General features: G+C 48.1%; 1 protein-coding gene across 1 annotated transcript in view; it reads left to right on the top strand.

The window, feature by feature from the left end:
- The first annotated feature begins 9,965 nt into the window (after nucleotides 1-9,965).
- Nucleotides 9,966-18,115, top strand: part of EED (embryonic ectoderm development) — a 34,725-nt gene continuing 26,575 nt past the window's right edge. Inside the window, exon 1 of the mRNA XM_073569238.1 lies at nucleotides 9,966-10,123. Coding sequence (XP_073425339.1) covers nucleotides 10,019-10,123 — 105 coding nt within the window. The 5' untranslated portion in view covers nucleotides 9,966-10,018. The remainder of the gene's footprint in view (nucleotides 10,124-18,115) is intronic.

The following is an 18,115-nucleotide window of genomic DNA, read 5'->3' on the forward strand; positions in this document are numbered from 1 at the left end:
AAAATTGTAGCCCTGCACCAGGCTGGGAAGACTGAATCTGCAATAGCCAACCAGCTTGGAGTGAAGAAATCAACTGTGGGAGCAATAATTAGAAAATGGAAGACATACAAGACCACTGATAATCTCCCTCGATCTGGTGCTCCACGCAAAATCCCACCCCGTGGGGTCAGAATGATCACAAGAACGGTGAGCAAAAATCCCAGAACCACGCGGGGGGACCTAGTGAATGAACTGCAGAGAGCTGGGACCAATGTAACAAGGCCTACCATAAGTAACACACTACGCCACCATGGACTCAGATCCTGCAGTGCCAGACGTGTCCCACTGCTTAAGCCTGTACATGTCCGGGCCCGTCTGAAGTTTGCTAGAGAGCATTTGGATGATCCAGAGGAGTTTTGGGAGAATGTCCTATGGTCTGATGAAACCAAACTGGAACTGTTTGGTAGAAACACAACTTGTCGTGTTTGGAGGAAAAAGAATACTGAGTTGCATCCATCAAACACCATATCTACTGTAAAGCATGGTGGTGGAAACATCATGCTTTGGGGCTGTTTCTCTGCAAAGGGGCCAGGACGACTGATCCGGGTACATGAAAGAATGAATGGGGCCATGTATCGTGAGATTTTGAGTGCAAACCTCCTTCCATCAGCAAGGGCATTGAAGATGAAACGTGGCTGGGTCTTTCAACATGACAATGATCCAAAGCACACCGCCAGGGCAACGAAGGAGTGGCTTCGTAAGAAGCATTTCAAGGTCCTGGAGTGGCCTAGCCAGTCTCCAGATCTCAACCCTATAGAAAACCTTTGGAGGGAGTTGAAAGTCCGTGTTGCCAAGCGAAAAGCCAAAAACATCACTGCTCTAGAGGAGATCTGCATGGAGGAATGGGCCAACATACCAACAACAGTGTGTGGCAACCTTGTGAAGACTTACAGAAAACGTTTGACCTCTGTCATTGCCAACAAAGGATATATCACAAAGTATTGAGATGAAATTTTGTTTCTGACCAAATACTTATTTTCCACCATAATATGCAAATAAAATGAAAAAAAAAACAGACAATGTGATTTTTTGGATTTTTTTTTCTCAGTTTGTCTCCCATAGTTGAGGTCTACCTATGATGTAAATTACAGACGCCTCTCATCTTTTTAAGTGGTGGAACTTGCACTATTGCTGACTGACTAAATACTTTTTTGCCCCACTGTATATATATATATGCATTCTATGTGTCTATATCTATTCTTTGGTTTCTGTTAGAAACCCTGTCATAGGGCTCCATTATATGTCCATTTTGCAAGCCTGCGAGAAAATCTCACCATACGGATTACATACGGATGCTTACATGCGCAAAATACGTGACCACACCTTGCTTACGGATGACATACAGAGCACTATTTAGTGGTGATTCATCCGTATTACGCATGTAAAATACGGAGCATATTTTGCGCAGGTTAGTGTGACTCCAGCCTTAGGTGTCGGGTTCCTGCAGCGGCTCAGCAGGAATCCAGAGCCTCACATTCTGCGGTCTCTCATTGTCTATCAACCGCAGAGGAGATTACTCAGCAGTCTCAGTCCCTGACCTCTGCCCAGACCTGCTCTGTGGGGTTGGCTGTTGCTGCCACCTTTGGGTCAGCAACAGCAATGCAGGCTGCTTTGCAGCAAAATGCTCCAGAGGCTAAGTTCTCTCGTTACACTACTGGACATGCTCACGAGACGATCTCCATAGCGCACTTAAGGAAAAAATTCCCAAAAATTAAAAAAAAAAAACACATTTGAAAGGTAGACTCACCAAGACCCTGACTAATGCACTAGCAGGATGCAGCAGACGTCCACTGATCCACTGATGAAAACAGACAGTAACCCAAAGTGGTCTGGCTGCCTAGTGGAAAAAAAATGTACACAAATAGGGCTTGCTCATGAGACGATCTCCCATTGGAGATCGGGAATCACATGCTCAGGTCCTTCTCCTGATCTCATTGGTCCATCTCAGAGATCTGGAAGGTCCCGGAAGAGCACGGCTATAAGAGGTCCCGCACGGCCGCTTGGCCATGCGCTAGTGTAGACTCTACTTGCTACAAGTGTGAATGATGACGGATGCATGAACCTGCGAATGACTCATTAAGATCCCCTCCCTCTGATATTACGTGTGTGAATAGGGACTTAGTCATAGAGTCAGTTGCAAGCTACAGGCCACAGTACATATCATCACCTAACTAGCGTCCGACAGTGCGCCCCTCCTGGGCACTTTGGCATAGCGGCTGTCAGTCGCCGCACTGCAGTCTGCAGCATCTGTGGGCGTCTGCAGTTGCGACACCGCACACACGGTAGGTCTAGACGGAATCCGTCCCTCTGCCTAGGGCCCAGCTCCTGTGACCATATACCGTGCGTGCATTCCTCTGACACCTGTGAGTCCAACAGGCTCAGTACTTATGTTTATGTCTAAGGCGTCTCTGTGAAGTTAACAGAGTACGCCCAGTGCACGCAGGGTGACGTTCATCCCATGTGCGATATACCGCCATATTGTGCGTCTGCCATCATACAGCAGCAGTTTAACACCTTCTGCACGGTGGCCCCCGGGCGGCGAACGCACTTTCTGTTATTTTATATTTAGTGCGTTCCGCCGTCCCTAACTATCACTACACCAGACAACCCCCTTTAAAAATGTAACGTCTGGAGCTGATAAAATTTGCAAATTATCATTGCAACATATTTTATAATATTGCTGTATTAATTTTTTTTTTTTGCATTTTGTGGAGAATCGGGATATACGTGTGTCACGTAGTTTGACACTAAAAGCATTAGATCACTGGTGTAATGTATCCGAGTACACTTCAAATCAGTGGAATGAAGCACTTAAACCCACATAAAAAAAAGATTTTTTTTTTTAAAAATAGAGCCTTTTTTCCTATTTGCAATTGGTAATGTAAGCAAAGCTGCCATCTGCTGGATATTTGTAGTAAACACCACTTTTCAGACATTATCAAAGAAATAGCCGAAAAAATGAATTGATCCAGGAAAAAGGTTAAAACCATATTTTATTCATACGTAAAAGTATTAAAAAGTATCAACCACAAAAACAAAAAATACCCAGTAGGAGGCGCTCAATCCCTAACAACAGTGAAGTCACATGGAGGTATTATAATGTCAAAAAATGGATTTATAGGGTTAGCCAAATGATTATACCATATTGCAAACATGAAAAGCATGCCACCCCAGTAAAAAATTAGAGATAACCATAAATATAAATGTAATAGTCATAATCTCCCAAACGGTAACATGACCATATATGTCTAAGTACCTATATAAAATGCCTGAAATAGACTATACTGGTGGCAATGAAGCCGGAGGACCAGTACTGGAGCACTATAAATCCATTTTGTGACATTATAATACCTCCATGTGATTTCACTGTTGCTAGGGATTGAGCGCCTTCTACTGGGTATTTTTTGTTTTTGTGTTTGATACTTTTTAATACTTTTATGTATGAATAAAATATGGTTTTAACCTTTTTCCTGGATCACTTCATTTTTTCGGCTATTTCTTTGATAACATAAGTCTGAAAAGTGGTGTTTGTTATACAGTGGGGCAAAAAAGTATTTAGTCAGTCAGCAATAGTGCAAGTTCCACCACTTAAAAAGATGAGAGGCGTCTGTAATTTACATCATAGGTAGACCTCAACTATGGGAGACAAACTGAGAAAAAAAAATCCAGAAAATCACATTGTCTGTTTTTGTTTCATTTTATTTGCATATTATGGTGGAAAATAAGTATTTGGTCAGAAACAAGCAATCAAGATTTCTGGCTCTCACAGACCTGTAACTTTTTCTTTAAGAGTCTCCTCTTTCCTCCACTCATTACCTGTAGTAATGGCACCTGTTTAAACTTGTTATCAGTATAAAAAGACACCTGTGCACACCCTCAAACAGTCTGACTCCAAACTCCACTATGGTGAAGACCAAAGAGCTGTCAAAGGACACCAGAAACAAAATTGTAGCCCTGCACCAGGCTGGGAAGACTGAATCTGCAATAGCCAACCAGCTTGGAGTGAAGAAATCAACTGTGGGAGCAATAATTAGAAAATGGAAGACATACAAGACCACTGATAATCTCCCTCGATCTGGTGCTCCACGTAAAATCCCACCCCGTGGGGTCAGAATGATCACAAGAACGGTGAGCAAAAATCCCAGAACCACGCGGGGGGACCTAGTGAATGAACTGCAGAGAGCTGGGACCAATGTAACAAGGCCTACCATAAGTAACACACTACTCCACCATGGACTCAGATCCTGCAGTGCCAGACGTGTCCCACTGCTTAAGCCTGTACATGTCCGGGCCCGTCTGAAGTTTGCTAGAGAGCATTTGGATGATCCAGAGGAGTTTTGGGAGAATGTCCTATGGTCTGATGAAACCAAACTGGAACTGTTTGGTAGAAACACAACTTGTCGTGTTTGGAGGAAAAAGAATACTGAGTTGCATCCATCAAACACCATACCTACTGTAAAGCATGGTGGTGGAAACATCATGCTTTGGGGCTGTTTCTCTGCAAAGGGGCCAGGACGACTGATCCGGGTACATGAAAGAATGAATGGGGCCATGTATCGTGAGATTTTGAGTGCAAACCTCCTTCCATCAGCAAGGGGATTGATGATGAAACGTGGCTGGGTCTTTCAACATGAAATGATCCAAAGCACACCGCCAGGGCAATGAAGGAGTGGCTTCGTAAGAAGCATTTCAAGGTCCTGGAGTGGCCTAGCCAGTCTCCAGATCTCAACCCTATAGAAAACCTTTGGAGGGAGTTGAAAGTCCGTGTTGCCAAGCGAAAAGCCAAAAACATCACTGCTCTAGAGGAGATCTGCATGTAGGAATGGGCCAACATACCAACAACAGTGTGTGGCAACCTTGTGAAGACTTACAGAAAACGTTTGACCTCTGTCATTGCCAACAAAGGATATATCACAAAGTATTGAGATGAAATTTTGTTTCTGACCAAATACTTATTTTCCACCATAATATGCAAATAAAATGGAAAAAAAAAACAGACAATGTGATTTTCTGGATTTTTTTTTCTCAGTTTGTCTCCCATAGTTGAGGTCTACCTATGATGTAAATTACAGACGCCTCTCATCTTTTTAAGTGGTGGAACTTGCACTATTGCTGACTAAATACTTTTTTGCCCCACTGTATATGGTCCGAAGTGCCAGATTACTTGTGGACTACTATTGTGGTTTATTGGATATTTGTAGTATTGCACTTAGAGAAGTAACTAGAAAAAAAATCATAGAGAATAATATCCAATAATCCAAATAATGTGGCCCATACACAGGATATGGTTTCCACTATATGATCCCATAAACTTGCCAGAAATTTTCATTTTCAATGATTAAAGCAGGAATTGGTTAGTTGGGGAGGGAGAGGGGGTGGTGGCAGGCATTTAGCAAAAGAAAAATTAAAACTACTTTAAAGGGTTTGTACGTTTTGGACAATTTCTTTTTTTTTATCTAAATGTATGTGAGACTGAAAAAATAATTTTTGCAATTGAGTTGCATTTAAAATTTTGCACTGTTTTTTTTTTTGCATAGTCAATTCCTGGGTGCAGAATGAGTTAACTGAGAATCCATCAGTGAGCTCATTCTGACAGTCTTATGGAAGAGTTTTGTCTTTTTCTGGGTGCTTTTTAACTGAGTTGTGACCACTGATTGCATCAAAGTTTAATGTGCAGAAAAACAATGAGGCTGTAAAAGCCAAATGCTGCAACAGTTTTTTAATGAAATCTAATGGCAAAAATGATTATTAGAACAAAATAAAAGCATTTAAGAATAAAAAAAAAAAAATGTCTCCATTGGTGGACAACCCTTTTGCATGCTATACAATATCAATGAAATGTTTGGGCCAATCTAACAAGAAGGTTCCCATTTAGATCTTTAGGCTTTATGCACACATTGCGGATTTGTTGCGTTTCTGCAGCGTTTTTTCCGCGCGGAAATGCTATTAATCCGCAAGTGATTATTAAAGCAATGGTAATCAATGACATTCCTGAATGGTTGTGCACGTGCTGCAGATTTGCTGTGGATGTGCTGGCAAAAACGCTGCAGAAAAGGAACCGATGTCAGAAGGAGGAAGAGTATGTGTGCGGTAAAGCTATCGCCGGTACTGTCAGTCACAGCGCTGCAGGATCATGCTGGCAGATGTCAGTGTGATCCCGCAGCTAACTGTGACCTGCAGCAGTGACCTGCGGTAAAAAAGCAGGCGCGGACGATGAAACTACTGCTCCCGTCGGGTTATTTCTGCTGTCACTGATAACAGTGACAGCAGGTGCCGTTGATGGAAGAGTAGTTTCATCTGCCGGCGACTGTGCTCACAGTTACAAAAGTAAACTTACATACATACATAAAAATAAAAACCCATTATACTCACCTCACACCAAATCCCCGACGCCCTCGTCTCCTAGAAATAATATAAAATAATAAACCAACATATACTCCCTGTCCGCCGTAGTCCAGGTTACCCAGATTGTCCCACGGTGATCTCACGTGTAGCACAGTCACATCGGGAGATGTGACTGCTCTACCCGGCCTCCGGAAATACACCGACAGGTGATCGCTCCCGCAGTGTATCACTGAGCTGACATGAGAGTTCACCGGAGTACATCAGCTGATCAGTTCCGGTGTTCTCACTTGCAGCACCACTGCGTGGGAAAGTTCTCACACAGCGGTAGTTCCGTAAGTGAAAGCATCTATAAGATGTGCCATTTCTGGGGCGGCTGAGAGCTCTACCCGGCCTCTGGAAATACACCGACAGGAGGTAATTGCTCCCGCAGTGTATCACTGAGCTGCCATGAGAGTTCATCGGAGTACATCAGCTGATCAGCTCCGGTGTTCTCACTTGCAGCACCACTGCGTGGGAAAGTTCTGACACAGCGGTAGTTCCGTAAGTGAAAGCATCTATAAGATGCGCCATTTCTGGGGCGGCTGAGAGCTGATGTTTTTAGCCTGGGGGGAGTGCCAATATCCATGGCCCCTTCCTAGGCTATTAATATCAGCCCGCAGCTGTCTGCCTAGCCTTTGCTGGTTCGATTTTATAGGGGGACCCTGTGTGTGTGTGTGTGTGTGTCTCTATTTATCGCTTTATGTACTGTTTTATTAATGAGGGTATCTGGCTGACACCTGTTCATTACTAAACCTTGGGCTTGGTATTACACATATATATATATATATATATATATATATATACACAGTATACTAGATTATGGCCCGATGCTATCGCATCAGGAGGATGCGATAGCATCACACCTCTTGCCATGTTAACCCTCAACACACACACTCCTCTCACCTTTCACCATCTCCACTCACTCTTTCACTCCACATACGACCCTTTCTCTCACTCCGTCTCTCATACTCACGCCGTCATCGCCGCTGCTCCACGATCCCCGACATCTTCTTCCGCCGGCGCCATCCTGGATCCAGACGTTGTCCACGCCGGCGACATGTTCTTGCGGCGATGCCATCTTGAGTATCGTGAAATCCCGCGATACTCAAGATGGCGTCGCCGGAAGAACATGTCGCCGGCGTGGACGACGTCGGGATCCAAAATGGCGTCGTCAAAATCTCGCGAGTTTTCGCCGACGCCATTTTGGATCCCGACGTCGTCCTCGCCGGCGACATGTTCTTGCGGTGACGCCATCTTGAGTATCGCGGGATTTCGCTGATCCAAAATAGTGTCGCCGCAGGAACATGTCGCCGGCGTGGATGCCGTCGGGATCCAAAATGGCATCGGCGAAATCTCGCGAGATTTCCCCGACGCCATTTTGGATCCCGACGTCCTCCACGCCGGCGACATGTTCTTGCGGCGACGCCATCTTGACTATCGCGGGATTTCGCCGATCCAAAATGGCGTCGCCCCAAGAACATGTCGCCGGCGTGGAGGACGTCTGGATCCAGGATGGCGCCGGCGGAAGATGTCGGGGATCGTGGATCAGCGGCGATGACGGCGTGAGTATGAGAGATGGAGTGAGAGAAAGGGTCGCGAGTGGAGATGGTGAAAGGTGAGAGGAGTGTGTGTTGAGGAGGAGTGGTGTGTTGAGGGTTAACATGGAAAGAGGTGTGCGGTGACGTCACCGGTTACAACTGGACGGAAGTTGTTACAACCGGAAGCTGCTTAGGGCATTTATTATTATAGATTATATTCACTTATATTTGTTTTGTGTGTGTAAACATATTTGAACATGGTATGTAGTGATTTTATGGTCTTCAAATGGAGAACAAAAAAGAAGAGGATGAACAAGGAAATTACATCACAATTTTTTTTTTTTTTAATAATATATCTTTATTTAGCTTACAAAAGCGTATACAAATCCGCACGAAAAACTGCATGAAAATCCGCATCAAAACCGCACAGAATTTCAACAGCGTTTTCTGCCAGGAGAGGCTGAAGCCGCGCAGAATTTTACAAAGACAAATCCGCAACGTGCGCACGTAGCCTTACAGTGTAATAACTGTATTGCTGGAAGCCCCTGGAGCCAATAGCAACTGTGACATCTAGGTGGTTGGAAAAGAGGAAGGCACTGTCACGGCCTCTGTTATCTCTGTGAAGAGTAACAAGCACCCAAGACTCATTGATTCCAATCAGGAATGAAGGTTGTCTGGTCCAATATCAGAGATGTAAAAGCTATGATAGAAAGGTGTCATAACATGCAGAGCATCCCAGCTACGACAGAAAGGAGTTAGGACATGCACAGCATCACAGCTATGATAGAAAGGTACCAGAAGACACAGAGCATTGCAATTATAATAGAAAGGTGTCAGGATACACATAGCATTGCATCTCTGATAGAAAATACCCCCCGGAAGAAGCTTTTTCGAAACAGCACATGTGTGGGGGAGGCACCGCTGTAATGGTTCTCTGAAGGTCTTGGCTCTGGTTCTCATGCTGATATTTTTAGATGATGAAGACTTCTTTTTGATTTGATTTAACTTACGGTATTTCATTATGGTCCTACTACATTTGTGGCCTGCTGGAGGTCATTTTGCAGGGCTCTGTTCCTTCTTGCACAAAGGCGGAGGTAGCGATCCTGCTGCTGGGTTGTTGCTCTCCTACGGCCCCCTCCACATCTCCTGGTGTACTGGCCGGTCACCTGGGAGCTCCTGAGTCCGCTCCACACAGTAGGTGCGCACACGCGTCTACAGGGGGTCGATAAGAGCAGGATACCAGGCCAGCGATTGACAGCAGCGCCTTTCTCTCCCCGATGTAGATGTTAGAGGTGCCCATCAGTCACCGTATCGCCCCCCCGTACCCAATCGTCAGACCCGGCTGATAACATCGCATCATCTTCTATGTTTTCATTCTGGACATTTTTTTTTTTTTAAATCTTATCTCCAGTTCAGAAAAATAACTGAAAAAAGCAAAATTATTAAAAGATAAAGTTAGGTAAAAAAAAAAGTCACCCCTCAACCACCCTCTCCCCGGTATCACTGCATCCGTAATAGTACGGCCTATGAAAACATGAAGGTAATTAACGTTAACGTGAAAACAGGAAAAAAAAATCAAATTTGACTATTTTTAGTCACTAAACCTCCTTCAAAAATGCTGTAAAAAATGTTGTATGCAGGGAACAGAAAAACACGCGCCATTGATGGAGTTACTAGTCTTAGAAAATTACTTTTTTCAGCCACTAAAATGTATATATAGAAAAAACTGCACCAGCTGGTTTCACCGTCACCATAATGACCCGGACGATTACGATTTATCGGTCATTTTTAGCGCCATAATGATATAAGCCAAAAAACAAAGGTCGGAGTGGCCTCAATCTAAATGTTTTTCAATAAAAAGTGTCCAAAAGTGATGTTTACCCCCCAAAAAAATGCCACCACTGGACTGTGACCCCCCAGAGGAGACACGGGAGGGAGGGAGAGCACTCACACATGCGCACTCACCGCGGCTGGCGCCGCTGGGCTCTAGGGCTGTCACGTGCTCCAAGCGGGGGGCGCCGTCGCGTCCCAATGACGTCACGCCGAGGCGCTGGAAGATGTCTGACGCTTCCGGTCGTGCGGCGGGAAACGAGATGCCGGCCAAGAAGCAGAAGCTGAGCAGCGATGAGAACAGTAACCCGGAGCTCTCCGGGGATGAAAACGTAAGAGGAGACGAGCGGGGCGGGTGTGGGAGGAGGAGGCGGCATCCGGCGGGGCGGGGTATGGTCGCTTTTAGTGTAGAAATAAAATGTCTCCTGATAGCTGAGCTCAGGAGTGTCCGGGGGGCGACAAGGGCCCTGAGGGGCGAGGGGTTACTCCCAGCTTGTGTAGAATTGCTGCGACCTGTAGTGCTGGGGAGGATAGCACGCTGCTACTTGGAGTTCTTCAAGTCTGGTGGGAGGAACAGTTGGTAGAACACGCTGGTACTTGTAGTTCCTCAGGTCTGGGAGGAGGAACAGGTGGTAGAACATGCTGGTACTTGTAGTTCCTCAGGTTTGGGAGGAGGAACAGTTGGTAGAACACGCTGGTACTTGTAGTTCCTCAGGTTTGGGAGGAGGAACAGTTGGTAGAGCACACTGGTACTTGTAGTTCCTCAGGTCTGGCAGGAGGAACAGTTGGTAGAACATGCTGGTACTTGTAGTTCCTCAGGTCCGGGAGGAGGAACAGTTGGTAGAACACGCTGGTACTTGTAGTTCCTCAGGTCCGGGAGGAGGAACAGTTGGTAGAACACGCTGGTACTTGTAGTTCCTCAGGTCCGGGAGGAGGAACAGTTGGTAGAACACGCTGGTACTTGTAGTTCCTCAGGTCCGGGAGGAGGAACAGTTGGTAGAACACGCTGGTACTTGTAGTTCCTCAGGTCAGGGAGGAGGAACAGTTGGTAGAACACGCTGGTACTTGTAGTTCCTCAGGTCTGGGAGGAGGAACAGTTGGTAGAGCACGCTGGTACTTGTAGTTGCTCAGGTCTGGCAGGAGGAACAGTTGGTAGAACATGCTGGTACTTATAGTTCCTCAGGTCTGGCAGGAGGAACAGTTGGTAGAGCACGCTGGTACTTGTAGTTCCTCAGGTCTGGGGGGAGGAACAGTTGGTAGAGCACGCTGGTACTTGTAGTTCCTCAGGTCTGGGGGGAGGAACAGTTGGTAGAGCACGCTGGTACTTGTAGTTCCTCAGGTCTGGGGGGAGGAACAGTTGGTAGAGCACGCTGGTACTTGTAGTTCCTCAGGTCTGGGGGGAGGAACAGTTGGTAGAGCACGCTGGTACTTGTAGTTCCTCAGGTCTGGGGGGAGGAACAGTTGGTAGAGCACGCTGGTACTTGTAGTTCCTCAGGTCTGGGGGGAGGAACAGTTGGTAGAGCACGCTGGTACTTGTAGTTCCTCAGGTCTGGGAGGAGGAACAGTTGGTAGAGCACGCTGGTACTTGTAGTTTCTCAGGTCTGGCAGGATGAACATTTGGTAGAATACGCTGGTACTTGTAGTTCCTCAGGTTTGGGAGGAGGAACAGTTGGTAGAGCACGCTGGTACTTGTAGTTCTTCAGGTCTGGGAGGAGGGGCAGTTGGTAGAGCACGCTGGTACTTGTAGTTCCTCAGGTCTGGGAGGAGGAACAGTTGGTAGAACACGCTGGTACTTGTAGTTCCTCAGGTCTGGGAGGAGGAACAAACGCTGGTACTTGTAGTTCCTCAGGTCTGGGAGGAGGAACAGTTGGTAGGGCACGCTGGTACTTGTAGTTCCTCAGGTCTGGCAGGAGGAACAGTTGGTAGAGCACACTGGTACTTGTAGTTCCTCAGGTCTGGGAGGAGGAACAAACGCTGGTACTTGTAGTTCCTCAGGTCTGGGAGGAGGAACAGTTGGTAGGGCACGCTGGTACTTGTAGTTCCTCAGGTCTGGCAGGAGGAACAGTTGGTAGAGCACGCTGGTACTTGTAGTTCCTCAGGTCTGGGAGGAGGAACAGTTGGTAGAACACGCTGGTACTTGTAGTTCCTCAGGTCTGGGAGGAGGAACAGTTGGTAGAGCACGCTGGTACTTGTAGTTCCTCAGGTCTGGGAGGAGGAACAGTTGGTAGAGCACGCTGGTACTTGTAGTTCCTCAGGTCTGGGAGGAGGAACAGTTGGTATTACATGCTGGTACTTGTAGTTCCTCAGGTCTGGGAGGAGGAACAGTTGGTAGAGCACGCTGGTACTTGTAGTTTCTCAGGTCTGGCAGGATGAACATTTGGTAGAATACGCTGGTACTTGTAGTTCCTCAGGTTTGGGAGGAGGAACAGTTGGTAGAGCACGCTGGTACTTGTAGTTCTTCAGGTCTGGGAGGAGGGGCAGTTGGTAGAGCACGCTGGTACTTGTAGTTCCTCAGGTCTGGGAGGAGGAACAGTTGGTAGAACACGCTGGTACTTGTAGTTCCTCAGGTTTGGGAGGAGGAACAGTTGGTAGAGCACGCTGGTACTTGTAGTTCCTCAGGTCTGGCAGGAGGAACAGGTGGTAGAGCACGCTGGTACTTGTAGTTCCTTAGGTCTGGCAGGAGGAACAGTTGGTAGAACATGCTGGTACTTGTAGTTCCTCAGGTCTGGGAGGAGGAACAGTTGGTAGAACACGCTGATACTTGGAGTTCCTCAGGTCTGGGAGGAGGAACAGTTGGTAGAGCACGCTGGTACTTGTAGTTCCTCAGGTCTGGAAGGAGGAACAGTTGGTAGGGCACGCTGGTACTTGTAGTTCCTCAGGTCTAGGAGGAGGAACAGTTGGTAGGGCACGCTGGTACTTGTAGTTCCTCAGGTCTGGGAGGAGGAACAGTTGGTAGAACACGCTGATACTTGGAGTTCCTCAGGTCTGGGAGGAGGAACAGTTGGTAGAGCACGCTGGTACTTGTAGTTCCTCAGGTCTGGAAGGAGGAACAGTTGGTAGGGCACGCTGGTACTTGTAGTTCCTCAGGTCTAGGAGGAGGAACAGTTGGTAGGGCACGCTGGTACTTGTAGTTCCTCAGGTCTGGGAGGAGGAACAGTTGGTAGAACACGCTGGTACTTGTAGTTCCTCAGGTCTGGCAGGAGGAACAGGTGGTAGAGCACGCTGGTACTTGTAGTTCCTTAGGTCTGGCAGGAGGAACAGTTGGTAGAACATGCTGGTACTTGTAGTTCCTCAGGTCTGGGAGGAGGAACAGTTGGTAGAACATGCTAGTACTTGTAGTTCCTCAGGTCTGGGATAAGGAACAGATGGTAGAACATGCTGGTACTTGTAGTTCCTCAGGTCTGGCAGGAGGAACAGTTGGTAGAGCACGCTGGTACTTGTAGTTCCTCAGGTCTGGGAGGAGGATCAGTTGGTAGAACACGCTGGTACTTGTAGTTCCTCAGGTCCGGGAGGAGGAACAGTTGGTAGAACATGCTAGTACTTGTAGTTCCTCAGGTCTGGGAGGAGGAACAGTTGGTAGAACATGCTAGTACTTGTAGTTCCTCAGGTCTGGGAGAAGGAACAGATGGTAGAACATGCTGGTACTTGTAGTTCCTCAGGTCTGGGAGGAGGATCAGTTGGTAGAGCACGCTGGTACTTGTAGTTCCTCAGGTCTGGGAGGAGGATCAGTTGGTAGAGCACGCTGGTACTTGTAGTTCCTCAGGTCCGGGAGGAGGAACAGTTGGTAGAACACGCTGGTACTTGTAGTTCCTCAGGTCCGGGAGGAGGAACAGTTGGTAGGGCACGCTGGTACTTGTAGTTCCTCAGGTCCGGGAGGAGGAACAGTTGGTAGAACACGCTCAGGTTTGGGAGGAGGAACAGTTGGTAGAACATGCTGGTACTTGTAGTTCCTCAGGTCTGGGAGGAGGATCAGTTGGTAGAGCATGCTGGTACTTGTAGTTCCTCAGGTCTGGTAGGAGGAACAGTTGGTAGAACACGCTGGTACTTGTAGTTCCTCAGGTCCGGGAGGAGGAACAGTTGGTAGAACACGCTGGTACTTGTAGTTCCTCAGGTCCGGGAGGAGGAACAGTTGGTAGAACACGCTGGTACTTGTAGTTCCTCAGGTCAGGGAGGAGGAACAGTTGGTAGAACACGCTGGTACTTGTAGTTCCTCAGGTCTGGGAGGAGGGGCAGTTGGTAGAACATGCTGGTACTTGTAGTTCCTCAGGTCTGGGAGGAGGAACAGTTGGTAGAGCACGCTGGTACTTGTAGTTGCTCAGGTCTGGCAGGAGGAACAGTTGGTAGAACATGCTGGTACTTGTAGTTCCTCAGGTCTGGGGGGAGGAACAGTTGGTAGAGCACGCTGGTACTTGTAGTTCCTCAGGTCTGGGGGGAGGAACAGTTGGTAGAGCACGCTGGTACTTGTAGTTCCTCAGGTCTGGGAGGAGGAACAGTTGGTAGAACACGCTGGTACTTGTAGTTCCTCAGGTCTGGGAGGAGGAACAGTTGGTAGAGCACGCTGGTACTTGTAGTTCCTCAGGTCTGGGAGGAGGAACAGTTAGTATTACATGCTGGTACTTGTAGTTCCTCAGGTCTGGGAGGAGGAACAGTTGGTAGAGCACGCTGGTACTTGTAGTTCCTCAGGTCTGGCAGGAGGAACAGTTGGTAGAACACGCTGGTACTTGTAGTTCCTCAGGTCTGGGAGGAGGAACAAACGCTGGTACTTGTAGTTCCTCAGGTCTGGGAGGAGGAACAGTTGGTAGGGCACGCTGGTACTTGTAGTTCCTCAGGTCCGGGAGGAGGAACAGTTGGTAGAACATGCTAGTACTTGTAGTTCCTCAGGTCTGGGAGGAGGAACAGTTGGTAGAACATGCTAGTACTTGTAGTTCCTCAGGTCTGGGAGAAGGAACAGATGGTAGAACATGCTGGTACTTGTAGTTCCTCAGGTCCGGGAGGAGGAACAGTTGGTAGAACACGCTGGTACTTGTAGTTCCTCAGGTCCGGGAGGAGGAACAGTTGGTAGGGCACGCTGGTACTTGTAGTTCCTCAGGTCCGGGAGGAGGAACAGTTGGTAGAACACGCTCAGGTTTGGGAGGAGGAACAGTTGGTAGAACATGCTGGTACTTGTAGTTCCTCAGGTCTGGGAGGAGGATCAGTTGGTAGAGCATGCTGGTACTTGTAGTTCCTCAGGTCTGGTAGGAGGAACAGTTGGTAGAACACGCTGGTACTTGTAGTTCCTCAGGTCCGGGAGGAGGAACAGTTGGTAGAACACGCTGGTACTTGTAGTTCCTCAGGTCCGGGAGGAGGAACAGTTGGTAGAACACGCTGGTACTTGTAGTTCCTCAGGTCAGGGAGGAGGAACAGTTGGTAGAACACGCTGGTACTTGTAGTTCCTCAGGTCTGGGAGGAGGGGCAGTTGGTAGAACATGCTGGTACTTGTAGTTCCTCAGGTCTGGGAGGAGGAACAGTTGGTAGAGCACGCTGGTACTTGTAGTTGCTCAGGTCTGGCAGGAGGAACAGTTGGTAGAACATGCTGGTACTTGTAGTTCCTCAGGTCTGGGGGGAGGAACAGTTGGTAGAGCACGCTGGTACTTGTAGTTCCTCAGGTCTGGGGGGAGGAACAGTTGGTAGAGCACGCTGGTACTTGTAGTTCCTCAGGTCTGGGAGGAGGAACAGTTGGTAGAACACGCTGGTACTTGTAGTTCCTCAGGTCTGGGAGGAGGAACAGTTGGTAGAGCACGCTGGTACTTGTAGTTCCTCAGGTCTGGGAGGAGGAACAGTTAGTATTACATGCTGGTACTTGTAGTTCCTCAGGTCTGGGAGGAGGAACAGTTGGTAGAGCACGCTGGTACTTGTAGTTCCTCAGGTCTGGCAGGAGGAACAGTTGGTAGAACACGCTGGTACTTGTAGTTCCTCAGGTCTGGGAGGAGGAACAAACGCTGGTACTTGTAGTTCCTCAGGTCTGGGAGGAGGAACAGTTGGTAGGGCACGCTGGTACTTGTAGTTCCTCAGGTCTGGCAGGAGGAACAGTTGGTAGAGCACGCTGGTACTTGTAGTTCCTCAGGTCTGGGAGGAGGAACAGTTGGTAGAACACGCTGGTACTTGTAGTTCCTCAGGTCTGGGAGGAGGAACAGTTGGTAGAGCACGCTGGTACTTGTAGTTCCTCAGGTCTGGGAGGAGGAACAGTTGGTATTACATGCTGGTACTTGTAGTTCCTCAGGTCTGGGAGGAGGAACAGTTGGTAGAGCACGCTGGTACTTGTAGTTTCTCAGGTCTGGCAGGATGAACATTTGGTAGAATACGCTGGTACTTGTAGTTCCTCAGGTTTGGGAGGAGGAACAGTTGGTAGAGCACGCTGGTACTTGTAGTTCCTCAGGTCTGGCAGGAGGAACAGTTGGTAGAACATGCTGGTATTTGTAGTTCCTCAGGTCTGGCAGGAGGAACAGTTGGTAGAACACGCTGGTACTTGTAGTTCCTCAGGTTTGGGAGGAGGAACAGTTGGTAGAGCACGCTGGTACTTGTAGTTTCTCAGGTCTGGGAGGAGGGGCAGTTGGTAGAGCACACTGGTACTTGTAGTTCCTCAGGTCTGGGAGGAGGAACAGTTGGTAGAACACGCTGGTACTTGTAGTTCCTCAGGTTTGGGAGGAGGAACAGTTGGTAGAGCACTCTGGTACTTGTAGTTCCTCAGGTCTGGCAGGAGGAACAGTTGGTAGAGCACGCTGGTACTTGTAGTTCCTTAGGTCTGGCAGGAGGAACAGTTGGTAGAACATGCTGGTACTTGTAGTTCCTCAGGTCTGGGAGGAGGAACAGTTGGTAGAACATGCTGGTACTTGTAGTTCCTCAGGTCTGGGAGAAGGAACAGATGGTAGAACATGCTGGTACTTGTAGTTCCTCAGGTCTGGCAGGAGGAACAGTTGGTAGAGCACGCTGGTACTTGTAGTTCCTCAGGTCTGGGAGGAGGATCAGTTGGTAGAGCATGCTGGTACTTGTAGTTCCTCAGGTCTGGTAGGAGGAACAGTTGGTAGAGCACGCTGGTACTTGTAGTTCCTCAGGTCCGGGAGGAGGAACAGTTGGTAGAACACGCTGATACTTGTAGTTCCTCAGGTCCGGGAGGAGGAACAGTTGGTAGAACACGCTGGTATTTGTAGTTCCTCAGGTTCGGGAGGAGGGACAGTTGGTAGAACACGCTCAGGTTTGGGAGGAGGAACAGTTGGTAGAACATGCTGGTACTTGTAGTTCCTCAGGTCTGGGGGGAGGATCAGTTGGTAGAGCATGCTGGTACTTGTAGTTCCTCAGGTCTGGGAGTTGGATCAGTTGGTAGAGCATGCTGGTACTTGTAGTTCCTCAGGTCTGGGAGGAGGATCAGTTGGTAGAGCATGCTGGTACTTGTAGTTCCTCAGGTCTGGGAGGAGGATCAGTTGGTAGAGCATGCTGGTACTTGTAGTTCCTCAGGTCTGGGGGGGAGGATCAGTTGGTAGAGCACGCTGGTACTTGTAGTTCCTCAGGTCTGGGGGGAGGATCAGTTGGTAGAGCATGCTGGTACTTGTAGTTCCTCAGGTCTGGGAGGAGGAACAGTTGGTAGGGCATGCAGGTACTTGTAGTTCCTCAGGTCTGGGAGGAGGATCAGTTGGTAGGGCATGCTGGTACTTGTAGCTCCTCAGGTCTGGGAGGAGGGGCAGTTGGTATAACATGCTGGTACTTGTAGCTCCTCAGGTCTGGGAGGAGGGGCAGTTGGTATAACATGCTGGTACTTGTAGCTCCTCAGGTCTGGGAGGAGGGGCAGTTGGTATAACATGCTGGTACTTGTAGTTCCTCAGGTCTAGTAGGAGGGGCAGTTAGTACAACATGTTGGTATTTGTAGTTCCGCAGTGTGTGATGTAAAAGTAGGTTCTAATGCTGCATGCGGTTCTTTTAGAAGGGTCCCGGGTGCTCCAGGATTCTGGATCTGTTGAGGTCCCACAGGTGCCGGATCCCAAGAATCAAACTTCTGTAGGAAGCCGGGGGGGGATCTCTGTTCTTGGCTGTAATGCTTTTTTCTTTCCGTTTTTCCATGCGGTGTAACTTTTTTTTATTTTTCCGTCAATGAAATAGTGGCCGAAGCCGAGTACTGAGCATCCGCCTCCTATTGGTTTGAATAGGCATTGGGTGTGAAGTACTCAACCGCAGGCGATGGAGCTGTGCGGCTCCGCCACTAAGCGGTTCCAGCCGTCACCTAGAACAGCTGATGGTGGGGGGGTGTCACAGGATAGGCCATTATTGTTAAAGTCCCCTTTAAGAGGCTCTGG

This window comes from Dendrobates tinctorius, unplaced genomic scaffold (genome assembly GCF_039654945.1).
Source record: "Dendrobates tinctorius isolate UK_male_01 unplaced genomic scaffold, ASM3965494v1 ptg000023l, whole genome shotgun sequence".
Lineage (NCBI taxonomy): Eukaryota > Metazoa > Chordata > Amphibia > Anura > Dendrobatidae > Dendrobates > Dendrobates tinctorius.